General features: G+C 41.0%; 1 protein-coding gene across 1 annotated transcript; it reads left to right on the top strand.

The window, feature by feature from the left end:
• The first annotated feature begins 330 nt into the window (after positions 1-330).
• On the top strand, positions 331-26,376 carry LOC104020346 (cytosolic phospholipase A2 epsilon). The gene is made up of 20 exons (XM_009473762.2): positions 331-357; positions 1,977-2,049; positions 10,480-10,616; positions 10,950-11,081; positions 12,298-12,338; positions 13,282-13,324; positions 13,923-13,986; positions 15,348-15,508; positions 15,718-15,810; positions 16,473-16,510; positions 17,188-17,344; positions 17,826-17,962; positions 18,466-18,688; positions 19,890-20,004; positions 20,627-20,764; positions 21,454-21,561; positions 22,702-22,893; positions 23,370-23,536; positions 25,084-25,267; positions 26,138-26,376. The coding sequence occupies exons 1-20, from the start codon at positions 331-333 to the stop codon at positions 26,374-26,376; spliced, it is 2,469 nt and encodes an 822-aa protein (XP_009472037.2).
• The last annotated feature ends 363 nt before the right edge of the window (positions 26,377-26,739 follow it).

Here is a 26,739-nt window from a genome sequence, read left to right as displayed (position 1 = left end):
GTCTATAACTGTGAAGGGATGATCCTTTTTGGGTCCCTCTGTCCCTCTAACTACAGCTGCAAAGACCACTGTTCTGTGTTGCCAAAGCCTGGGTGTCTGCTCCTTGGAGCAGGTGTGCAGCACACGCTCACCTCCAGGGCAGCGAGGAGGAGGAGGAGTTGGGGATTGCTCAAGTGGTGGTGGTGGGGTGAGGCGGCACTGAGTCAGGCACTAACACACCTGCCTGCCTGCTCCCGGCAGCTTAAAGCACGAGAAGCTGCCTGGCCGAGACTCCTCCGTACCCATCCGCTGTCACATTTCGCACCTGGCTCGGACGCGGAAAAGACCACGATGGGGCTGTTCTACAGTAAAAGCCAGGTAAGAAAAGGAAAGAAGAGGCTCTGTGATGAGCTGTGCAGGCAGCCCTGTGGCGGCAGAGGGGACCTGCTGTGGGAGGTGGTGTTCCTCCTCCTGTATCTTCAGCTCTGGGATTTCTTCTTCAGCACCAAGGATGAGAGCAAAGCGAGGCTTCTGCCTCGGTTTTGTGCCTGCTTTGTGTTTTGGCCTTCAGGAAGGCAAGGACTTTAATGCCGCAGTAATGTAATTATTTTGAAAATCTTCAATTAAAAAAAAAAAAAAAAGAAGAGATCTTTTTGTATATTGCTGTTGTACTTTGCTTCGCTTCCATCCAATTGGGCTAGGCAAAACAAGCCACTGAGGAAAAATAAGGAGGTATCACTAATGTCAATGAGTGCATGGGGAAAATGAGGAAGCTAATATTATGTGAGGTGTTAAATATAGCTCTCTTAAAAATTGTGGGAGTTTTTGGGCATAAGGGAATGAATGGTGACACATTATTATATATTGGTCTATGTATTTGTTGCAGTGATATTCCCTGCTCTGTAGGTAGTGTGCATGAACTGTCTCTTGCATGTGTTTGTTGCATCACTACATAGTTTTGCTCTTTCTTTTTTGCTCCTCTTGGCTGTTGGGTTTTTTTTTTGTTTGTGGTTTTCAGGGTTTTTGAGGGTTTTTTTGTTGTTTTTGTGTGTTTTCTTTTTTTTTGTCATTTAGAGCAGTAAATGACAAAAAAACTGAACCTCAGTTCAGTTTTTCCTCCTTTTATCCCTTTAAAAAAGACAATTATCTAGGGAAAAAAGTACCTCACCTTCAGCCCCCATACTTTTGATTAAGTACCATGTTTGTCTGATCCTTGCTTAGGATGAGAGAGGATGACAAAATCAAACCAGTTTCCTGGCAGGTTTGTTAAACGTCTTTTGATAACCACTTAGATTCAGGTGGTTTCCCAAGATTTCTATTGGTACTTTCCTGTGACTTTGCTTAAAGGAAGATTGGATGAGCTGAATTATTCAGAGAGAAATAATTACATTGTTGTTGCTTTCACTCCCCCCTTCTGAGAAGTTTGCAATAGGTCTCTGGAAGACACTTTTCAGGTCCTCATTGTCTGAGAGCCAGCACTGCTCTACGTCAAACATAACAATGGAGTTATATGGCTATAAACAAGCTGACGAGCAGCATCGTAACACAATGATATTGTTACTAATTCCCGCCCTGCTAGATTGTCTGCTGTTTGTTGTGAAATATAGTGGATATATGTGACATCCCTTGAATTTGCGCAGACCAAGATGTGTCAGCTGTATTAATAACACAGCAAGGCTCGCTATCATACATTTCTCTGTGATTGGGTTGTAAGAGTCAGACACCTCAAGTTGAGGGTTACCACATGTTTCCTCAGAATGGAAAATGGAGGACATCAGAGTTTTGGTCTGTGATTGAATGTACATTTTGGGTCTCTGGCCACACCTGGCTGCAAACTTTCTGGGAAGCAGGAGAAGACAATGCACAAGGAAGAACCTTGGTTCAGAAATGTTTTGGATGGTTGGAATTGAAAAACTTAATTCAATGCTATCTCTGACGGTGCTTCTGTTCTTTCCCTCTGCATGCTCATCCCACGCATTTTGTATGCTGTTCAACAGACAGAACCCTCTCCATGCAACTTGCTCACTGTAAAAATCATAAGGATGAAAAATGCCAGGAAATCAGACTTGTGTGAGTATCTTTGCTATAGCCCTGGAGAATCCACATAATTGTAAAGCTACTTGGAATATAACAAAGCGTCACAAACACTACAGAGTATTTATAAAAGGAGAGAGAGAAAAGATGTGTGACTGTGGTATGCTGAAGATGAGGTAGCATAGTTAGAAGATATTCTTTATTCTTACATCTTTGCCAGTGTAACGCTGAAGTCTAGCCATCAGTTGTAGTTCAGAAGATGTTTGCACAGAATGCATAAAATGTTTCACATCTGAATCTACAAAGAAAGGTTTTTTATTCACAGGGAAGGCTGCAATAAGAAGTTTAGATGGGGCACTTCTTTCTATGGTTCTTTCTTACAGTAATGTCCACCCTGTGCATCCGTGGGACTATCACAGAATATTTTATGTGAGCTCAGGACTGCATACTTGACATCTCTCATGGACTGTCATATTTGATTCAACCATAGGAAAAGCCATGTTTCAAAACTTAGTTGAGGGCTCACACTGTTAGCTTTTTCTAAATTATTTTTACAAAATCCCCAGGAACGATAGTTACGTAAAAGTTTATTAATGCTCCATATATATCTGAACTGCAAAGCACTAGGAAAAAAGGTATGAATGACAACCACCTCCAATCTGAGGAGGTGGCTGGTTGTCTCACATTTATTCATTTATACAAATAAGAAGGTCTGAATCCAGAAAGTTTCTATAGGGACCAGACCAAGCTATGTTTGTTTAGTTAAAATGATACAAGACAAAACACTTGTTTGGGACTTTCCAGAGTTGTTTGCTTTGAGTTCTACTACAGTTTCTCTAGAGACCAAAGGTATATGAAGAAGAGTTTCTCACTCCAACTTTTATTGAAGAGAAGTAAGATGCTTTGTTGTTGCTGAATGTATGGGGAAGAGTCTGTAGGAACCTTCCCACTGGACTACTAAAGTAGAGAAAGGAGATTTGAAGCTCAGTTATAGGCTGGAGAGAAATCCCTTACTATAGCTAAAACCTATTTGAAGGTACAAACCTGTGCTCTGAACTGAAAGGAAGAGGTGTGGAAAACTACAGCCCTTAGATATCTTCCCACGTAATCATGTTCTATTAAACCATCTGCATGATAATGAGTTTACCAAACTTCCTATCCACCTTTTTCTCATCTAGATCAATGCTCTTTATTTTTGTCTTGAAACTATTTTTATTCTGAAGGGAGTTTCCTGTATTTTGATGCTGTCCTTCCCACTACTAGAAAGTTTCTAGGGCAAGGGATAGGTACTGAAATGCTCAGGCATTCCTGCTTCCCAGTCCAAGACACATCCCACCAGCCCGTAAAGCTGCTTAAAGGAGCAGTTTGAATGACAGCAGTGCTTTCGGAGTGCAGCACAGGGTCTGGAGCAGCAGTAAAGCCACAGCACGGGCTTTCCAGGCTGAGGGTGTTCTGTCTTGCACTGTGAAGCATATACAGGATGTTGCCTGCAAAACAGAACAACAGACTTTCAGCACCAATGTTGCCAAGCTATCATCTGTTTAAAATGGTAATATCAGTCAGAATACGGAGGGAAAAAAATTTGTACAAACAAAACAAAAACAATACTTGCAAAAAGTGAATGCTTTGCTTGTTGGGTACTTCCATCATGTAGGAAAAGAAAATCATACCAGTCATGGCACTGCCTTGCTTACGCTTAATTGTTCAATGCGGTTTTGATTGACAGCTGCTTAATTCCAGTAATATTTGGTTTTGCTGAGCGTAAAATCTGTCAGTTGCATTTATCAGAAAAAATCTGTTTTTAAACCATTTCAGGACATAGTTTTCTATGCAGCCAGACTTGTAGAAGTCGCATATTTCAATGACACAATCTTTATCATATAAAATAAACCTACATTTCAAATGTTTTAATAAACTAATTTAACCTCTGGTTAAACTCACTGGCAATGTAAAAGCTAAAGCAAATTGCATATCGGTAACTGTGACTTTCACTGAGAAGCAGCAAAATGGGAGGCTTAAAATAAAAAATGTACCACTTGTACAAAATTTTGCTGGTTTGTGTATACAACTGGGGGAATATTGCCGAGTTGTTTCAGTCATCCTTACAATTCCCTAGAGACTAACTTGACACAGCCTTAGGAAACCCAGAAGCATGTGGACCTCCATCACCAGCAATGTAGACTTCTTTACAGTACCATTTTCTTAATACTGATTTTTTTTTTTCCTCATTCTACCTTTTCCCAACTCTGTTTTTATCACTTTCCTTTTCCTGCAAACTTTTCTAGATAGAACAAGTTGGCAAGTGTCACCTATTTCTCAGTCATCTTATAGATTTTTAACATTTTAAATCAGCTCCTTCTGTCTCTTGCCAATTGTGCTCATTCTTTTGTTTCCAAAGTTAATTCCATTGTGTTATTTTCTCCTCTCAAGATCCCTTCTTGCACTAGGTTCCTGTGGAGTTTTTGGATCACTTTGTTTAATGCTCATTTAGCGTTGAGAAGATCTCTGAACCTGGTGCCACAGGTTAACTTCATTATTAATCTATCTATCTGGTCCATTTCCCAGGTAATGGAGATGGGAAAATTAATCCATAACAATCGACTCTCAAAACCTCACTAACATCTCCCATGGAATAGATAATAAAAGATCTTTAATGGAAGTTCAGTGCAGAAGAGAGTATTTTTATCTAAGACAATTTAAATTGTTTCATTCTGCCTTTTAAATCCTGAATCTTTTTAATGCACCCTTGTGCTATTCTGTCTCTTCTTCCCACTGATCCATCAGTGTGTAAATTATAACACTAATTTCCACTTCTTTATTGATGCATAGCTCATATCATTGATACCACCTGTGATTTTAGTGCCTTGTTTGTGTTCTCCACATTATCCCTTCCCACTGAGCACACCCACGTCCCCATCAGGCTCACTGGGGCTCTTGATGTTCCTGGACCTGTGAACACTTGCCAGTTCCCAGATTTGGGTGTGTGTCCCATCTGCATCCTGACTCCCTAATGGGGTGATACTTGGATGTGCACAAATCAAACCTACCCTTAAAAACAGCACTTTCTCTGCAGAGAATTTCAGATTTCAAGCTCAGCCTCTCACAGCCTTTGGGCAACAGCCGTAGCTCCAGAACAAACAGAAGGACATGTGTTTTTGCAGCATGTGGTTTAGCTTGGGAACTCCCCATGGCAGGAGATTACAGATGCCAAAAGTTTAGGTGGGCTCCTGGCAGAGACTGGACAAATTCATAGAAGAAAAATCCAGTGAAGGTTGTCTTAGGAAGACTCTGAATCTTAAATTGCGAGGGCTGAGAGAGCATTATATCATACTTGCCCTCTTATACTCTTCCTTAGACACCCACCACTAAATGTGGGGCATATTCTCCTCTGGCACTGATGTCCATCCCTAACAAGATGAAAGATCCTTCCCAAAAAAAGACAAAGGGGCTAAAGAAAAAGATACTGGGGAGAAAAAAAATCATTAAGTGTAATTAACAAATGAAAAAGAAAACAAAAGAGAGTGTTAAGGGTTAAACAAAAAGGTATAAATAGACAACTGGATGGGGACACTGAGCTGAGCAATTTTAAGCCATCATTCTCTGCTTCCTGAAAACATCCAAGTGCCCTCAGCAGACACTGCCTGTGGGCCCTGGGCTAAATGGACCTTGACTCGTGTAGAGTTAAAAATATTCTTCAGCATTTTCTTAGTAAGAAAATTATATTTTTTGATGCTTTTATGGTTTGTGTGTTTGTTTTTTTTTTTTTTAAATTAGACTTTTTAATTTTGGAAACTTCCAAGTTTTGGACTTTTTTTATATAAGGCCTATATTATTTTGGGTAGGGTACGTTTTTTTATAAAATTATTAAGTATGTTTTACATTTTTATCTAAGAACATACTTTACAGCATTGCAGTAGGAGTTCTGCCATATATGAGATCAATTAATGGAAAAACCATGGAAGCCCTGAAAAGAAATATAGCCAGTGAAATACATTATTGTTTGAGGAACTACGGTCTAATGTGATACTTATTGCAGGAACCCACAGACTTCCTTTGGTGTTTTGTTCTTGCACTGTTGTTATTGTTTCATTGTTATTTATGACTTACTTCACCGTTTAAGCGGTTGCAATCACGTGGCAACAGCCTATTGTTCTAGGTGCTGCTTGAAATCTCATTATAAAACAAGAGGATGTGGACTGATAAAGCCCAACAAGGGAGAAAACGGGGGAAAAAAAAGTAAGGTTATTTAGCAACATCTCAGCAAAAGGATGTTTTAAGGAGGGATGTAAATGAGACTAGTGATACTGTTTTAGGGATATTTGTAGGGTGCCCCACCTAATGTGAAGGGCAGGGTGGGAGAAAGTGTGAAAGCTTTTTATTGAAGTTTAGCTATCAGGCGATTAGCGCTGAATGCTCCCTGGAGGGAGGAACTGATCTCCCAGGATTGAATGAACTCTGGTAGTCTGACTGTGAAGGGCCTTGAGAAGGAAGATGCTTACTTTCACAGAAGTAACCCAGATTCTTGTTTAAAGAAGAATATAAGAAGTTCCAATGATCTAAATTATCTAATATTCTACACTCTAGAAAACAGCAATGCCTGCCTGTCCACCCACCCTCAGCCAGATCTCTGCTCAGCTCCACATTGTGGGAGGAAGAAGAAAAATGCTCTTCTGAGCTGGTGGTGATAGTTCATATTTCATGACATGGATGGGTCCAAGTGAGGTCAGACATGATCAAGGATATGATCTGGGAGATCTGCGGTTCTCTTTTCCCTGGTGACCAATGATAGAACCTGAGGCAACGGCAGGAAGATATGCCAGGAGAGGTTTAGGTTGGACATTAGGAAAAGGTTCTTCACCCAGAGGGTGGTGGAGCACTGGAACAGGCTCCCCCGGGAGGCAGTCATGGCGCCAAGCCTGACAATATTCAAGAAGCATTTGGACAACACCCTCAGACATATGGTGTGAATTTTGGGGTTGTCCTATGCAGGGACAGGAGTTGGACTCGATGATCCTTGTGGGTCTCTTCCAACTCAGGACATTCTATGATTGTCTGATTCTTTGATTGGGCAAAGAGTGTTTGAGACTACATTTTTGGTTCAGATCCTTCAGCGCAATAAGAAAAATTATACCCTAACAGTAATGAAAAAATCTACCCCCTAGAAACAGCCTCAATGTGAGCACTTAAAGGCAGTCCAAGAGGAGGAGGATGTCCAGGTTTCTGCCCAGGTTACATGTGGGCTGGAGATTGCATCTGTTAGTATCAAAAAAGGAGATGATAGAATTAAAATTAAAATATTTTGGTTTAGCCCTGTTTGAATTTGAGCTGTCTATGAGACAGGTGATATTTTCAGCTTAAGCCAGAACAGCTGGTGCCCTGCTCTTGTCTGGGATGCAGCGTGGTGCTGGGGCTATGGTGTTTCTGAGCATGGGTCATGTTGCTGTGATGCCTTCTAATGGTAAAGCACAATTAAGATCCAGTCCTGCTGCTATCCTGGAAGATAATTAGAAACTTAGTGTAATAACTGGACAAAGAGACCATGCTGTCATAAACACCTGCTGCCATACCTGCTTTTGGCAGGATATTGCCCCATAGGGATACCACAGCTGCCACCCCAAGCACCTTTGATGGCTGCTCACGTGTTGTGGTCTGTGCACGGACACAACAGGTCGCCGCTGTGAAGTTCTGCTGTGTATACCATGTGTGAGCGTAATCGCCGCAGTTAGGTGGTGGTTAGGCTTACATACCGGAGTAATGATGATTTGTTTGCACATGGCTGGCAATGGGAGCCTTGTACATATATGTGAAGAGGCACCTGATACAAGGCAATGGGATATTGCAGTGTGGCCAACCAGCTTGGGCACAAGACACGCTGTGGAGTTCCAGTTCTCGCATCTGCTTGTGCCTGGAGCTGATTGGGCAGAATATGGGCCTGAGATATCCAGGATGTGTAAAAAAGGATGTTGTAAGTGCTTCTTATAACACCTGGAAAATACTTCATGAACAAGAGGCCATTAGACTTCAGAGGACACCTCTGAAGTACAAAAGGCATCACCAAACACGTTTTGCAGATGTGAAGAGGGAGGCATGCTTGCTTAGTGGCTGTGTCAGAAGTCTCCTAGAGAAAGTCAGGGATCTGAAATGAGAAGTCATAGCTCTGCTGTCTGACAAGTAGTTATTTCTTAAAGGCATACAATATAGTGCAGTAGCAGACAGTGATCACTTGCAGAAAAGAAAAAAATTGGTGGACTTTCAAAATAATACTTTGTTCTTTGCAACATACCTAGCCAGAGCATGTATTGTTATTTGGGAAATATCAATGAAATAAACTTTGGATTGCTCAAAAATTTATGGACTCAGGTCCTTCTGATCATCCTCCTAGTGGGGACAAGAGCTGACAGCAGTCTGTGCTAATATCAAACTGGACTTCCCAAGAGCCAAAAAAGTATTTTCATATGGACATTTCCTGTATACACACAAATATTTGGGAGCGATGAGGACTGTTAGAAACTCAGGTGATTTCTATGTGTTTTGATTTTGTTTTTTTAGAATTTATATACCTTTTTATATGCTACAACTACCTTCATCAGTCAAAGTTACTCTTTTTTTTTGTTCAGAGTCACTCAAGCAAAGATGACTTAAGTCTCAGGGGAGTCAGAAAAAAAAAAAAAAAAGGCTGGCTTTGTTCATTCTTCAGTAACACAGAGTGTGATAAAGGGCCGAGTCAATTATTCTGTTTCCCAAAGTCCCACTAAGTGGGAAAAGACAAAGTCTAGTCAGATGAAGGTGTGTCTGCTATGCAATGGCAGGAATGCTCGAGTAGGTGGTGTTACAAATAGAGGAAATATAATGCTAATGATGGGATTAGCATTTATGGGCAATACTCCCCCATGCTATCTTTGGCACTTGTGTGGGTTGTTGTCCCTAACTAACAGACTGTATTCTGTAGGGTATCATTCCTGACTTTTGAGAGTGAGTCCACAGGACTGTTAATCTCATGATTCATGTTTGCCTTTTATTTCTTAATAACTATGACAAAATGTATTTGCAGGCAGATTATTCTGACCTTAGAATGCAAGTGCTTGTGGATGATGTAAGCACTGCAGACTGCTGCTAACCACTGTTTCATACTGAAGCTTTGGTCCTGAACATCCCTCACCTATGATGGAGCTCAGGTGGGAAGCCAAACTTTACAACTGGCCTCTTCATCTGGGAAAGGAAAATGAAAATACTAAAGCTGCCCTTGCTACAGCTGGAAACATTAAAATTCATAGGTGAACTCTATGACCTGAACACACCTCTAATTGAAATGGCAAAGCAATGCAATGCAATCTTGTGCAAAGAAGTAATACCACCTTGCTATGTGCTGGGAAGCACAGACAAGCTTCCACCTGCCCGTGAAGTGTTGCAAATACCCTTATCCCTCTCTGGCTGAGGCACAGAGATGCAGGTGAAAATAGTGGCATTAAGCAATATTTTTTATACAGCTTTACTGGTGAAAACTCTCCCTCAGGACAGCTGCTTCTCAAACCAAATGTTACACCATCAGACTGTTCAACATTTAAACACTTTTCTTATATATGCTTATTTTAATCCACTTCACAGAGGATTAAATGCAATTAATCTTCTCCATAGATGATTAAGTTATTTTTATTGAAAATTTTTTTCTTTTTTTTTTTTTTTGCTTGAAAAGCTCTGTTTTGGGGCTTTATGGTGTATGTGTGTGTTCCTTTCTTTAACTTTCCAAAAGGGAAGAAGACATATTGAGATCAAATGCCTTGGTGGAAGACCTGCCTTCTATGACAGCAATGGGGCTTCATGGGAACCTTCAGTGAAATGAGCTCCTGTTGCCACTGCATTGGCAGCCAGATGTGTTAGAGAAAAGAAAGAATGCTCCAAAAAGTAGACAAGACTGAACTTACAGCCAGAGCTACCTCAGAAATATTAAGGCATGTCCATGCCTACCTGTGGAAGCCCACTATGTATAAGCTGGGCGCCGTCTGTCCAGCGGCCCCCATCACAGGTGTAAATGTTATCTGCTCCTTGTTCCTGACAGGCAGCTGAACGGTGCCCAGCCCTGTGAGTCTCTCGTGTGTGTCTGTGCCCCTGTGTGTATGGATGGCTCATCAGTGTGAAAACCTTTGAAGTCTGATATACATATAGATAGTCTGGCTATGTATCTCTTTGAAAAGGAATGCAATGTAACTGCATATTTTGAATGTTTATTGGTTTTCCAGCAATTAAAAGAAATAGCTCTCAAGAAGAGCAAACTGCCAGGCTTTCACAAAGAGTAAAGCAAGCTGGTTGTCTAACACTGGCTTGATGGCATCTTAGCCAGTATCCTGGCCTGTGTTCTGTATATTGCCCTGTGTACAGAGCTTAAAAATTCATACAGTGCAACACCTTATGGGGTACTAGATGTGTTTCATTGGTCTGTTGCTTTCATGCTTTCGCTGCTTTCACCAGTAACCCAGTCGGACTGCTACGTGAGCCTAAGCCTGCCAACGGCTTCAGTGCAGCACTTCCGCACCAAAACGGTCCAGAACAGCAAGAACCCGACGTGGAATGAAACCTTCCACTTCACAATTCAGAGCCAGGTTAAGGTAGGAATGGCAGCTATCCCCAACAGGTATTCTTACCAGATATCAAACCTACCATATAGCCCTTTTACGCTGCGGGTCTCTCCGAGTTCCCTTACGAAGTATTCACACTCTCTTACTGTAGTTATTTAGCTTTCAATGGTTGGATAAGACTGTATCTTCCTGAATTGTCAATTGTCTGTAGAGTCCAACTGCAAAATTTCTATTTTACTGTTGCCTTTGCTTTCATTCTCCAACTTCTTTCCCAAATTCCTTTAGCTAAAACAAAATATCCATGGCATCTTATGTTTGTTAAACCTTATACAATCTTTTTTTTTTTTTTTTTTTTGATTCCAGAACATTCTGGAGCTGAAAGTTTGTGATGAGGACAACGTAACTCAAGATGACCATCTCCTCACTGTATTCTTTGATGTCTCCAAAATCCAGCTTGGAGAAAATATTCAGTTGTGTTTCCAGCTGAATCCACAGGTATGGATAAAATTCAAGGACAAAGCTAAGGGGATGTGGTCAAGTGAGAATGTGGTTATCTCATCTTTCCTCTCATGTGTGGCATATACATGCCTTTCTTACTGCCCATTTAGCCACCTGAGTATGTTCATCTGTTTCAGGGGTTGATATCCAGTGTTGCTTCTGTAATTACTGCAAATTTTGTGTGCTGCTTCTACAGACGGAGTGGGCCAACATTATTGGACTTGATTGTCTGGTTGCTGTCCTTGATGTCAAAATATTGAGAGCTTACTCCAACAGTTTTGGGTGTCCCTTTGCAGTTAGAGCTGGTGGTTCTGAGCTGTGCATTATGTTCTGTTAATATAAAAGTAGCGATCTGCAATCATAAGCTGCAAACCCAGTTTTCCTAAGTGAGTTTTTCAGCAGGTCTTGATTTCATAAAGTTGAGACAACTTTATACTGAAGTTTTAAGGACAGTGTTTAGGCCTAGAAATACTTCAGTGAGTGCTGATTTGATTTGATACCTGTTTCAAAGGCTGGCTCTCTGTGCTGTGTTTTCCTTAGTGCTCACAGTACGGGCCAACAAGATAATGGGGGTTGCACCAAAACTTGCGAAGGAGGAAAGAAATCTCGGGGGAAGGGAATTACAAAAGACAAAGATGAAGACTGAGCATGCAATGAGTCTACGTGTGCAGACTCCACCAAACCAAAGTACACCCTCCAAAACACCCTGGGCTTCATATGCCCAAGTGTGCCACCATATTAATGTGCCACCAGGCCCATCTGCACAGGCTGTGGGTGAGGGCTGGGAGAGGGGCAGGGTGATTTGGATGCACCAGAGAAATCCAGCCTCACTCGTGCTGAGGCTCAGGGGGGAGTGCTGAGAGCTTGCAGGAGAGGAAGGGAAAGGGGAATTGCAGGTGCCCTGTGAAACAGTGAGGGGTGAACCTATGACTGCAAAAAGGGGGAGAAACCAGCAAGGAGCCCTGCAGTATGTATTCCATTTGGCCTGCTAGGTCTAAAGTAGGAGTCTGCTAAAAGAATGGATATGATGCTAGAAGTATGTGGCACTAGAAGTATAGTGGATAGGACATGAAGAAAATCAAATCTGTTGCATGTGCAGGAATAAAAAGTGGACACTGGCTTATAGAGTCCCCTGAAGAGCACAGGTTTCTGTAGGGTATCTCTCTTCACAGGAGAATCAACGTGCAGTGACTGCCTTCATTTTCTTTCACAGGGAAAAGAGGAGCTGGAGGTTGAATTCACAATGGAGAGCAGGTGTGTAAGGTCAAATAGATGATCAATAGAAATGTAAGCCAGAGAAAAAATGTCACTGACACAAAATATCAGTTTACACTTGCAGCCCCCTAACACTGTCACCATTGGAATAAAGCAGAGGGGAACTTTGGGTGTTCAGGAAATGCTTGTGTAGGGCATTTAACAGAGAGGGGGTGCATGACAGTGCATGATGTGCATGCCATCTACACTGGGCATCCAGACACACGGAGAAGCTAGCACAGATGCTGATAGGAGCACAGAGATGTCCCTGATGGCTGCTGCTCACCAGGCTGCAAGGGGCATTCTGCACAGGAGGAAGTTTTAAGTTTCAAACCCCTCTTGCTCCTTACTGTGGGGTCCCAGATATCTGCTTGGTCATAAGAATGTGGGAAAATGATACTTTGCTTGAGTTGTGGGAATAGATTAAAAAAAATTATTTTTACTGTGTTTCTATGCTGACTGCACAGTTAATGGAGAGAATGGGCATGTAAATCAGTGCTAGTGCTGCTAGTTGATTTTTAAGGTAAATTATAATATTTTTTCCGTTTTTGTTATGGCATGCTGGATGAATTCATCAGCTTTTCAGCTCTGATCCCCCAGGTTTGAACTAAGCAATATAGGACAATAGTGTAATTATGCCGTCCCTGTGTAAATTTGCTTCAGTGTGTCAGAAAACGATCCTGTCTGATACAGTGAGGTGCTCCTCTGTTCAGCCGATCTCCATAAATAAAGTTCAGATTCAAGCCTGTGAGAGGCAAATTGGATTGAATGTCCAGTTAGAATTCTGATGCTGTTTGCTCAAGCTGCCTGTCCAAAGATGGACTTTTCAAGATAATGAAATAATTATTAACGAAGAATTAAACAAAGAAACAAACAAAAAAAAAACAAACAGAAAAAGGAGAGTGCTGGTTTTGAACTGATTGTTTCCCATTTTGTCTTTTAGTCCGGATCCTCCTGAAAACATTGTTACTAATGGAGTTTTAGTGGTAATTTTTATTTCATAATCCCTTCCCTGCCATATAGTATGCTAATAGCAAAGCTAGTATTAAAGGTACCGGGCAATTGCTCTGTATGGTGGCATGAAGGCATCAGCTGTGACTAAAGGCAGGCTAAAGCTGGTGTCAGCATTGGCTTTCCCAGGCGGTCCCCGGTAGTGACTCACGCTGGTAGAGGCTGCAGCTGTGAAAGCTGTGAGCTATCGCCAGCGCTCGGCCTTTGCCCAAACTGAGCTGGGATCAGGCGGATGACATCCTTCTTTCTGCCCAGGGAGAGCAGGACTGAGCATCCTGCCCTGCACCCCTTCCCCTGCGGCCAGTCCTCCCCCATGCCCTTGCGGGACTGCTTCTCCAGGGAAGAGGGAGCAGATCCCTTCTCTTTCCTCGTCTCTACCTGATCTGTTATTTCTGATGTCGAAACCCGATGCCACCTCCCTAGACCTGGTAGGGGGTTTATAGGCTGGCACCATCTCTCCGTGGAGGTGCACACCCCGAGCCCCTGCACCCCACATGTGCCCGAGGGACTGGCTGAGGAAAAGCTCTGCTGACAGAGAACACCTTTTTCTCCTTCCCCGGTTGTCTTTTACAGTCCCGCGAGGTTTCGTGTTTGGAGGTGCAGGTGAATGGCGGGAGGCTGAGGAAGGACAGTACAGGTGAGCCTTTCACTGACTTATGGAGCAAATCTCGATGCCACTTTATGGCAAAAGCACTCAGTGTTTTGCGCTTGAATGCCATATTTAAGATGCAAGACAAAATCCCACGGATGTCAGTGGCCTCTAGAGGGGGCTGTAGTTGGTCAAAAAATATACAAATTATTACAGAATGTGATGAGCATGTGGTCTGTTGTCCCCACAAAATACTTTCCTTTCTAATAACAACTTGTCAGATGCTTGTAACTTTTGAAAATATTTGTCCATGGAATTGAAATTTTTTGAGTCTTAAACTGAAGCAAATTCCTGTTGTTTCCGGATTCAGAGATAAAGAAAACGGGCAGGATGGGGACTGGGCCTCTTTTATCAATTTAACTTCTTAAATTTTTTTTTAGGAGTAACAATAGAAAATCACTAGGTGAAACACAAAACATAGAGTATATTACCAAAGACATTTGTTGCACGTTTTAAGCAGTGCCTCACTACTGTGTTGAGTCCATACTTGCGGACCTGTGTATCTCCTATGCAATTTTTAAAACATCACACTCTGACACCTCTGATGGCCCCAGTCCAGCAAACTGCTTTAGCACATGGATGATCCAGTTGAACTCAATTGTCACAATGAAGAAGTTTGCTAGATGGGACTGAAAATGCTTGAGTGGGATAATTCTTTTGAAGGCTGACTATATACCTTTGAGTTTGGATTTACAAAGTGTATTTCACCTTGAACCCAGGTTGATACTATTCTATATAAAGACCATTTTCCAAATTACTTGAGGAGGCATATCTGGGGCTTATTACATGAAGGCCAAAAAACATCAGACATTATTTTTGTGTTAGAAATTATTTCAAAAGAAATATTACAGGTTGAAGTAAAGGGAAAAATGACAGAGATTTTGCTGGTTCCAAAGAGAACTGTGCTCTGCTACCAAAAAAAGTCTTTCTCCCAAAAGTCTGAAATTTCCAAAATACCCTATTATTATACCAGAATAATATTTTAGTACCACATACTGTCCTATTGCTGAGGTACTTTGAAACTTTCAAACTTTCAGGAGAGAGCACTTTTTTTCCCCAAACATGTTATCAGCTGTGAATCATTATCTAATGAATAGAGCAGTAGTCTCCGTAATCACAGTATATGTGGAAGTGCAGTGGTACTATAGCAACAGTTACTATACGGCATGTTCCATACAAGAGCTCTAAAGCTGAAATCCAAAGGCTCAGATAAGTGAGTCTATTTATTTATTCTATAATTTGGGTATAAAAATGAAGTCATTACTTAAGAAAAACATATATTACATTACTGCGCAAAGAAACAAACCACATTTTCTGAAGAACTTCAGTTTGAAACTCCTTTGCTTCAGAGAGAAAGTTTGCATTAACTGTGGACGGGTCATACGAAGGAACCCAGACTCACACACTGAGCTCCTGCATCTGCCCGACCTCCCCGGCCAGGTTCCACTACATCAAGTATAATCAGTCGGCGCTCACTGTGGCTCTACCGCAGCGGAGGCGGCTCAGCAGGGTACGTGACTGCTGCTAATGCATAGCTGGCTCTTTGCTGCATATTTCTTTGGGGACCTCTAAGACCTGAGTGTGTGTGCAGGTCTGTGTATGCAGGGAATTTGTAAGTGCATGTATGGGAGTCAGACAGGGGGGAGACTGCTTTTACCTCTTGTTTTCCCTTTTCTGTATAATAGTTAACTGTCATTATTTTTTTTACCCTTTTTCTAGTCTATATCAAGTCAAAATGAAAGGGATATGAATGAGTCTGTGACTCTAGCTCTGAACTCGCTTCCTATACAAGAGAAAATAACAATAGCAGAGGTGAGAACAAGTCTTTCTTAATAAAAAACAGCCCAACATACATTTAGTTTGGTGGGTGATGGGAGACTTACAGTTCAGTGCTTCGGTTCCTGTCAGATGTGATGCATGCTACAGTATAAGGTGTGAATTACAGTCACTCTGCAACTATGCAATACTTATTTTTTTTTTCTTTTGTTCTGCATGTTGTTCCAGGCATGCCATTCAACCCTGTTCTGAGTTTAAACTAATCTCCTCAGGAGATATCTATTATGTTCATCCACATAGTATGCAAACTAATAGTAATGGATATGACAGTTAAGATTTATATTTGCAAAGGGAAAGCCTGAAGCAGAAGATGAAACAGAACGTCTGTGTATGCCTGTGGTTCAGATGCCCAGCTTTCAATGACCTTCCCAGAAAATGAAGGTTAAACTAGGTGTTCAGCTATGAAAAACTGAGGGGCCTTAAGCCCACCTGGCTTGGGTGAACGGCCCACTTCTATTCAAGCCAGACTGTACTGGAGCTCATTATATCTCTCAGAACGCAGACCATTGCTGGACAGATTCTGCAGCTGCGTTGCTGACTGCAAAGACAGTGAAACTCAGCCCGTAGATGGAGTGGGGGAGGAAGGTGCAGGATTAATGACCTGAGCATGCTTACACTGTTTGTATTGCGATTTTCAGGACAGGACAATTGACTTGTACACAAAGGCAAATGAATGGTAAGTGAGCCTCCAGCAAGACCTGATCCTGTAACTGGGAGACATTTGTACCTACGCAAAGCTCATTTGAAATCAGCAGGGGTCCACACAGGCTCAGTTGTAAGCAGAGATGAGTTCATCTTTGGGTTGCAGGCTTTTGTTTCCCAGGTTCTCCTTTTTCAGTGATGGAGAATTAAATCATGGGTCCCCTGTCCTCCAAGTTTCCAAGCTGTTAGTGCAGCTCACTAAGTAGATCTCAATTTGTGTGCACTATTATGCCCACAGATGGAGAGAGAAGCTCCACAAATTAAAAATATTTCTGTGTTATATAAACAAATAAAGGCATGGTAGCTCTTTCCCTAATCAACTGCAGTGCCTGTTCACAGAGGTTATCTAGTTACAGGCACATATGGCAGACACTACTGAAACTTGAAAAATGAATTATATGAGCAAATAAAACCAGAAGTCTGTTGTAGGAACCTGGTTACCATACCAGGACAGTATGTCATGATCTGCTCTGCCTTCCCATTTGCATTCTTGTTAGCAGCTATAGCAATTAGCTGAGGCCTGTCTGTGATGTTGCTCTTTCTCATTTGTTACATTATACTGCCCACAAACTGGACTGTAAACATGCACAAGCATAGCTGGAGTTGACCATGGCGAATAATAATACAATAATATTTGTGCCCTGGTCTCAGGACTCAGGGTCTGTGTTTCAGGCCAAGAAACCTAGATGCCCGCCTGGGGTTTGACCTGTGCACTGAGGAACAGGATTTCCTACAAAACCGGAGGAAGGTGGTTGCTGCTGCACTGAAGGATGTTCTTCATCTGGAGGAAGATTTGCAAGAGCATGAGGTAACCAGGAAAGGCACTGCTGGGGAATTTTTCTCTCTCTTTTCCCTCAAGCCTGGATATGAGGAGTGATTTCTTGTCTCCATACAGATGAGGAGCGAGGATGTCTGTCAGCAGCTCCTGCTCCAGGGCGTTGTTTGCAGCCAGGGTGATCTCAGTTGGAGAGCTCAACAGTCTGTCTGGATGAGCAAAGTCTCAGTTTCCACTTGGCTTTCAAGTGAATAATTTGGAGATACTTCAAACCAAGGAGTTCTGTGTTTCTTAAATCCTTCCTAAAGTGCCAAAATCTTTTAGTATATCCCACAGGGATGTCCAGTAACTTGTATTATTTATAACTCATAGAGCAATGTTGCTTTATCTTTAATCTACATGTTTATTTCACCATTGTCTGGATGTTGCTTTTGCATGGCTGTCTTCTTTTGACATGATGTGCCTTAATGCTACTTTTCCACCTATACTTGCTGCCCTTTTTTGTGTTGAACAGGTGCCTATAGTGGCTGTGACCACAGCAGGATGTGGGATAAGAGCACTTACTGCCATGTACGGCAGCATTCTGGGTCTTCAAAAGTTGCGTGTCCTGGATTGTGTTTCATACATCAGTGGCTCGTCTGGCACAACATGGTGAGGAGTCATTTTGATACTGTTATTTGGATCTTGTTACGCAAAACCCATTCTTTGTCTAGGGTTTTAGATCTCAGCGAGGGTGAAAGGGGTCTACTGAGTTACTGCTTCCATCTTTGGTCTATGAATGCCAGGGTCACCCACAAAAGGCCTATTGTGCATCATACATTTGGTGTCACTGAAGTAATTTATCCCTAACCAAAAGAGGAGACTATATTGGAAGCGCAAGCGTCCTTAATCCTATGCAAAATGCTCCTTTATGGTTATTTACTGTTGGACAGAAACAGCATAGACAGTTGGTGTAGCTGCTTGTGTTTGATCCAGACCAAGTGATCTTTGATTGATTGCCTTTAGGCTTGCATTTCTGCTCAAAGTAAGCTCAAAGAGGAGAGTAACCTAAAGATACAACAATAAGTGCCCAAAGTTCTGCAAAGTATATCCTCTGAGTTTCAAAAGCATCATCTTCATTTCTTTTCACTTTCCACTATGTTTCCTGCCTACAGGACCATGACAAAACTGTATGAAGATGCTGATTGGTCACGTAAGGATCTTGGAGAAATAATTATTGAAGCTCGGAAGCAAGCAGCCAAGTGCAAGATGGGGGCTTTTTGCTTGAGAAGTCTGAGGAATTATTACAGAGAGCTGAGCCAAAGGACCCAAGCAGGACATAAGACATCTTTTATTGATCTGTGGGGGCTCATGATTGAATCCATGTTAAATGATGGGGTAATGTCTATACATCTTTCTTCTCATAAAGTTGGTGACTTGATCTTTATGACCATTACAAGAAATTAAGACCCTAGGAAGAGACACCTGGCCAATAACAACATACTTGGTACGTAGGCAGAACACCACTTACATACATTAATAACTTGGAGACATAGCTTATGTCTACACTGGAGCCTAGAGTATGATTGAATGTAACATAGAAATGCTCAGACTAGCTCTAAAGTAACCAGCATGCTAATGAACATTGTAGCTGTCCAAGACATTTTTGAGATTCTTAGGTGTTTTTTATGGCCTCATGCTTTTATGTCTCCACTGCTGCAATATTTACAGAAGCTGCATTCATACCTTGAACGTACTGCAGATGTATCCCATATGTAGTTACTGCACTTTCTGATTTAGTGATGAGAAAGTATGCAGATCCAGAGCTCCTGAGATATCTTAGCTATAGAAACTGTGATTTTGCAAGTGCCTTTCAGGTACTTTGGATATGATCCCTCAGGACCTCATGTTCCTAATTTTGCTGTAATGACACAAGCAAAACTTTCCATGGAAACTAGAAGACTGATGATAGCTGGAGAAAAAGCTATTTTATTTTAAAATCCTGTAAACATGGTTTATATTTTGTCTAGGTGAAACAGCTAAAATGAAATACTTTCATTTCATATCATATTTCACATGTATTTCTGGCCTCAGTGCTACATAGCAAAATTTGCTAGAATTTAATTTGGCTGAAGTACACTCAAAATCTCCATTTCATGTATAAGATAAGGTGTTAGTATTGGACAGCTCAGGGTTTTTCCTCTGTGGATGTTATCTTCCAATATGGTTTTAAAAAAAAATCTTGACTAGAAGGGTCATGCTGCCTTGAAGAACTCTTATGCTTAACAGATGAAGTATGTGGTAACAGCTGAATTACCCAGATCTGCCCTATTTTTTCACTTACATTTAGCAACGCAAAGTTAGAATAGCATGTGAAGCAACTCATTACTGTCATTGTATACTGAATGCAGAACATGGCTGGTTATCTTAACAACAATTATTCCTGTTCCCATAATTTTCTTGCTCTCTGTTATTCAAGCACGTGCAAGTAAATTTAGGAGGAAATTCAGGAAAATGATAACCTATATTGAGACTTTATAAGCCGATGTCTTGAAAGGAACTGATTATCAGTTAACCATTTTTTTTTTTCCAAATCCAGAAATGCCACCACAGACTTTCTGATCAACGTCGAGCAGTGAATCAGGGTCAGAACCCGCTGCCCATCTACCTTGCCCTCAATGTCAAGGACAAAGTTGCCACCAAAGATTTTAGAGGTAATGTTTCAATTCTGGAAAAAGAGCTATGTCTTTGTCTTGGGAAATACACCATGGGAATACTGTAAATAATGATGAATTGTTCTAAATTCTCACTCCAAGCCAGGAGAACTCCTGTTAGACAGAGTAACTGGGCAGCCACAGGATAGACAGCAACAGTTTAGTATTTTGTAAGATCTCCTGGCATGTAAGCATGCATATTCAGACATTAACTTCAGACTAATAACACAACATAGATATGTGACAATGTCTCAGAAACGCTATGAATTCTTAAAGCAAGTGATTCATAGGAGCTTTAAGTTTGCTTAATATATGTTTTTCATGGTTGGTTAAAGGCAATAAAAGCGATAGAAGTCAATCTGTGTTCTAGTCCACCTCCCACGAGAAAACTTCCCACTTGCTAGATAAAAAGAAAGAGGAATTTAAATTTTCCCTTGGCCCTGCCATTGCGATAGCTGATTCAGAGGCAGCTGTCAACAGGGTTTGCTCAGGGCACACGCTAAGCCGGCAGACGCTAAGCCAGCTCACCTATGAGGGCTGACACCTAAGAGGTTTATTCCATGCCTGGCAACTTGACCGTTTTTAGCAGCAGAGCTAATGTTGTTGGTGTGTGTTTTGGCAGAGTGGGTGGAGTTCACGCCGTACGAGGTAGGCTTCCTGAAGTATGGTGCCTTCATTCGCGCCGAGGATTTTGGCAGTGAATTCTTCATGGGTCGCCTGATGAAGAAGCTCCCCGAGTCCCGGATCTGCTTCATGCAAGGTGACTCACCTGCCTGGGGGAGTGACAAGAATTTAATACAAACACTAATGAGTCTGGAAATTAGTCCCCAGCAACCTGTTCTGCATGTGGCACCAAGGGTAGTGGTTCAGTATCTCAGCCAGCTGAAATTCAGCATGTCTCCTGAGACTAACTCAACTGCCCAGCTAGCAGAGGTGGTTTTACTATTTGGACTAAGATAAAATGAAACTAAAGTGACAAATAAGTTATGTATCTTTGCGAGTGCTTTTGAAGCATCATCATTTCCCGTAGCTTGCAAAACATTTTGAAAGTTGGAAATCTATGAGACTTTGTGGAAGCTGAAGGAAATGTTGAGAAGAACTAAACAGGGCAAGAAAGAGGGAAATCAAGGAAGGAGGTGGCTGAAAATATTTCCCTATCAAAGGAAAAAGGAAATGAAATTAGGAAAATGACAATGTAAAATTTCTAAAAAAAAAAATGTTGTTCCAGGTAAAACATGGTGGAAGGAAAAATAATTTGAAATTTCTTCTGAAATAAGTTTGCCTTCTAACTCAACTCTACCACTGAAATAGGTGTCTGGGCTTATGCAAAAATTGGATAGAAATGTGAAAAAGTTAGAGAAGAGCTGTGGAAGGAAGAGAAGGCAGTTTTTAAAACAACTTCCTTGTGTTTACCTCAGTACTACTTATTATACCTTTCCCACTTCCTAGGAATGTGGAGTAGTATCTTCTCCAAAAACCTCTTGGATGCCTGGCATGCGGCTGACAATTCAGAGGACTTCTGGCACAGGTGGACCCAAGACAAAGTGACTGAAATAGGTAAATCTCAAGTACCCTTTGACTTACGGTCTCCTTCCTCCAGGTCCCTCTAATACGGTAGGTATGCTCACATTTCTCATGTTTTGAGTTTTTCTGTCAGCCTGGTGCTGTCAGGCACTGGGAAAATGAAGTGATTTGATATAAGCAAAGCACTGGCTGTTCAGTAAAATAGTGAGATTGTTACTAGAAGGAAAGACACTATCAGACAGATCTTGATGGAAAGGAGATAGGGATGAATATATAAGATGGTCCCTAAAGCGTTGTGTTAAAACACTTGGAAAGAAGAACTTCTGTCAAAGCGTCACGTCAACTATTTGTTAGCCAGAGAGAAACTTGAGCACTTCTTTTTCCAGTATCTGTTTGTCCTGCATAGCGCATCCTTCCCTCAAAATCTGACTGAACTGAAAGATTTAGTGGAGGTTAAAGGAAGGTAATGGAGTGGAGCTCTATTGCACCAGCAGAGAGGCAGCTCTGTACTGAAAGATCATTCCTTGAAAATACTCATGAGCATCTTCATGTTAAAATTCAAGCAAAGCCAGTGATTTCATAGTGAACAGACTTGGGTTAGGATTCTGTAGACTATGTTTTTGGAAAAAAAACTCCAACCCTTATGTTTGGGGTTATATAAATAATTTGCAAGTTTGTGTTGAATTCAGCTGGCCAAACCCAAACCAAATTGAACAAATTGTTTTTTAAAAGTAAAAATATTTAATTTAAAAAGAATACATACAATTTTTTCTTTTCATTTTATAAATAAGCTCTGTATTTTGGATTTAACCTACATGGAATCTAAAAGCAGTAATCCCCTCAAATATATAAATAAAATTATTTTCCTTGTTTTTGTTTGCTTAGAAAAGTGAATTTAATGTGTACCAAGATCATGTTGTTTTATGAGAAAAATGCTCCTTTAGTCAGACATGACCAAGCAGAGTTTAGAAAACAAAAGTAATTTCATATTTCGTCAAGAGATTGACCAGAACTCACTGCAGACCAGAGAGAAAAAGAATGCAATGCTGAGAGTTGTGAATACATGATTACTGTTGGTACAGAAGAGTTGCTGACCCTTTCTCCACTTCCTGCCCAGACTCCTCTCAATTGTGGTTATAATTCAATTGCATGTCATTTATGCCATATCTCTAGAGGAACAACCGGACTTGCCCGAGAAGCCATATGAGTTGGCTACATGCATGTTCACTCCTACGAGTGGCCTCTCCACGGCTCTCCGGGATATCCTGACGGACCGCCCTGCGGTCTCCAAGTACCACAACTTCCTGAGGGGCTTCCAGATGCACAACGAATACATCCAGCAGGAGCATTTTGCAAAATGGAAAGGTGTGGACAGCACTTCTGTCTATGTGCCTCAGCTGTCATTGGGGCAGGCACGGGGGCTGGGATATAACAAGGGGCATTTGTACATCCTGAAGAGAACTGAGTGGGTTTTGTGGTTAGTTGTTAGTGCTTGCTGAGAGGAGAGGAGGGAGAATGAATCTTTCACTTCCAGTAACACAACTGTTCAATTTTTGGGTCGTTTGGTACTGGAAGTCCTCACTGGGATGAAAATCACTGGGGTGGGACTCTGCACATATGGAAAACCTGCCACGGGTTTGGTACAGTTCATGGGTTTGGAAAGACCAACAAAACCTGAGTGGAGAGGCTGAAAGGAGTTTTAGGATTGCTGCATGCTATCCCAAAGCAAAGGGAAAATCCCGGATGGGAGGAGATCTTGCCTTCCTTTTGCCTTCTGACTTGACAGATGTCTTTCTGCAGTTTGCTAATCTACAGTTTGCTCTGAATCTTCTTCTCTTTAGATACTTCGCTAGACACCTCTCCTAATGACCTGAGATGCAACTCGGAGCACCTGGAGTTGGTGGATGCAGCTTTCTTCTTTGAAACCAGCTGCCCGCCACTTATGAGACCAGAGAGGAAAGTGGACGTCATTATACACTTAAATTACACAGGTGGATCACAGACCTTGGTGAGAAGTCTCAAAACTGTCTTTGTTTAGTAATGGCTTTTCCTTTGCTTCCATAACTTTCAGACAGGTTTCTGTAAAATGTGAAACTTAGTGAAATTTAGTAACATGGAGTTTCCAAACCTTAGAGGTAGAATGGAAATTCCCAAAGGGGAAAATATCTCTATTTTTCTCAAACCATTTTTGAAATAATAGTCCTAAGTGACTAAAAAAATGAAATACAGAGCGGCACAGGGAAGTTATGATGGTTGAGTTGAAACTTCCATTCCAATTATATGTGAGATTTTATAGCACAAATATAGTTGGAAAAAAACTTTGTCTGTCACTCAGATGCTGGATTTAATCTGCATTTTCCTTAAACATATAAAATTTTATTTGTTTTTGGTTTTGTTTTTTTTTTTTTTATTTTAACATGTGATTTTCTAACTGTCCAAGAACAACCTAGCAAGTGAAGAATTTCTTCATCTTTATTTTTATCTCCTTTAGTAAATACAATGTTTCTCCTTATATAGTGGGCTTGAAGCAAGATATCAAATGCATTTACTATGTTTGCAGAAATCTCATTTGGTTAAAATGGTTATATTGATTTTGAAAGTGGTTTTCACCATGTAAAAAGACAGATTTAGACTTCCGAATATATACATGTAATTGTAAACCTGTCCCTGAAGGGCACCACAGAAAACACAAAGTTCACTGGTTAAGGCTCTGTCATTTTCTCAAGTGGAAGATACTTTAATGCTGTTCTTACATTGTGACGCCACGTGAAAAAAAAAATTGTTTCTGTACTGTAGCTGAAAAAGAGCATCTGTACTGACTTGCACTACATTTCTTTCTTGTAATCTGAAGTCTTTTAGAGATATTTAATTCAAACAAACTGAGGTGGTACTTCAATGTTAGATAATTTAACAAAAAGTTGATCATCACATATGAGCTTTCTGATGAATACTTTTGTGCTATATTTTGAGACCTAAAATATGTTAGCTTGAAATCTCATATTATTTCTAAAATTCTAAGTTATAGAAAGGGCTAAGTTTGTCTCAAAACCCTGCTAAAGTCTATTGAGGTCAATTCACAAGTTTTACTGCTATATAACCTTGATACAGTTATACTGCTATATAAACTGCTATAACTTGATTGTGCATCTTACTGTCTGGGGCTGCAAATTTAGTTTTGTTTAAATCTAAATTTTTCTGATTTATTTCTCCTTTAATTAATGATGCTTTGTAACACTCTTTGAATTAATCTGTTCTGTTCCTAAATCATATTCCCATTTTAGAGATGTGCCTTGGTACATATTTAAACCCTCTTTACCATCTTGATATTAGGTGCTGTAAGACTATTTTCAAATAATAATAGCTGTAAGACTATTTTCAAATAGCTCCTCAGGCAACAGAACAGTCCCTGGGGCTGCAGGTGCTCACATTATTGACAGACATCCAGCGCTATCAGTCTATTTTGTGCAACTTGGCGGGAATTTCTGGGCTTCGGCAGCAGCCTGATCTTGGGTATCTTTTCCATTTCTTATGCTGCTGCTGTTGGGCCATGACCAGCCCCTGGAGCAGGCTTGCAGATACTTCTCAGAGCAGGGAATTCCATTTCCCAGCAGCGGGCTGAAGGATGACGAGAAGAACCTGAAAGAGTGCTACATGTTTGATGGTGCAGACACCCCGGGAGCTCCTCTGCTGCTTTATTTTCCTCTGGTGAATGACACCTTCCAAAGATATGTAGCACCTGGTAAGTTAACAGTACCCAGTTAATTTTATTGGCCAATGAACTTTCTTATTCCCTAGGTGTTTTTTGCTCATCCCAAAACAAAAATCCTTTGTCTTCTTGTTTCTACTAGCAAATACATTTCAAAATGGTATGATGCAAACTATTTGCAAAGACAGGTGAAATCTTGTGCATAATTTTAGTTCGAGTCTTGGTGCAATTCAGTGAAAGAGGAAACATGTTTCTGAAGTAGAGGAATGGGAACTAATTTCTTCTTGTGATCTCCAAAAGCTCACTTTAGGGTGTAGAACAAAGCATATTTTTCAGATTATGTATTTTTATGACAGTCAGATCTAGGGGAGAATTACCTGTACAGTATAGAACGGTTCTGTGGAGGGCCACTGTGCTTTCTATTTGGACTGTTTAATGTGTTGGTTGTATATGCTGGAAAAAAAAAGCAATAGTACATAAACTAATAGAGTCACAGTGTCCTTTTGGATCAGTATTTGAGATGCAGGCTTTGTTTTTATGATGATTTCCAAGGCTATTAATATTCTGCTTCCTCCCATCCAATACATCTCTTTATTCCTTTTACCATTAGTATACATTCTACTCAAGAACCTGCAGGGTAAGACGAGCACATGTGACCACATAAAAAGATGTGCCATGAGCTGGCCAGTAGAAGGAGCTGGTTGCAATGGAATGATGTTTAGTGACACTTTTTTTTAATTCCAGTAGGCTTTGTTCAGAAGTAGATTTTTCAGAGATCATAGCACTACATTTGTCTTCATAGCAATCACATCTGTGACATCTCCAAATTATTCGTGACATAGTCTGTCAGAGTACTGTAATTCCCTGGGACTATACAAACACCTTCTTCTTTTCCCTTCACAGGCATGTCACGTGGTGCTGCCGAAATGGAACAGGGCAAGGTTGATATCTCCAGTTTCTGCTCTCCATACTCAACGAGGGAGGTCTCGCTGAAAGCAGAAGATTTCAACAAGCTCCTGAAGCTGACTAATTACAACATCATGAACAATGAAAACATGATTCTTCAGGCCTTGCGCATGGCTGTGGCACGAAAGAAACAAGCTCCGAGCCAGCCAGCATCACAAGCACAGTCCTCTGCTTGAACAGCTTTTTCCTCTCTCTTACTAAGTATTTATCATGCCAGCACAGAATTATATATCAAATGCAATAGCTACTTCACTGTTCTTGGCAGGTGCAACCTCCTTCTAACTAAGTAGCCTTCTTAAAAAAGAAAACTTGAAGGATTTTTTTCAAAGCCACATGGTTTGGTTTACCAAGCAGTAGCTGCTTTTTGATCAGGAGTGATATCAGACATAGCAGTCTCTGTTGTTAACACCATCTCACAGTGATGCTCAAGAGGCAAAGCTGTGTGTGATAGGGAAATCGTTTTAGCTCTCTGCAATCTCTTATTGTCTTGGTGGCTAGTCACTAGTATATTTTCATCTACAAAATACTCTGGCATTTCA

The sequence above is a fragment of the Nipponia nippon genome, unplaced genomic scaffold (genome assembly GCF_047370975.1).
Source record: "Nipponia nippon isolate SJK-2023a ecotype South Korea unplaced genomic scaffold, ASM4737097v1 scaffold_10, whole genome shotgun sequence".
Classification (NCBI taxonomy): Eukaryota; Metazoa; Chordata; class Aves; order Pelecaniformes; family Threskiornithidae; genus Nipponia; species Nipponia nippon.
This window is presented reverse-complemented; position numbering and strand designations above follow the sequence as displayed.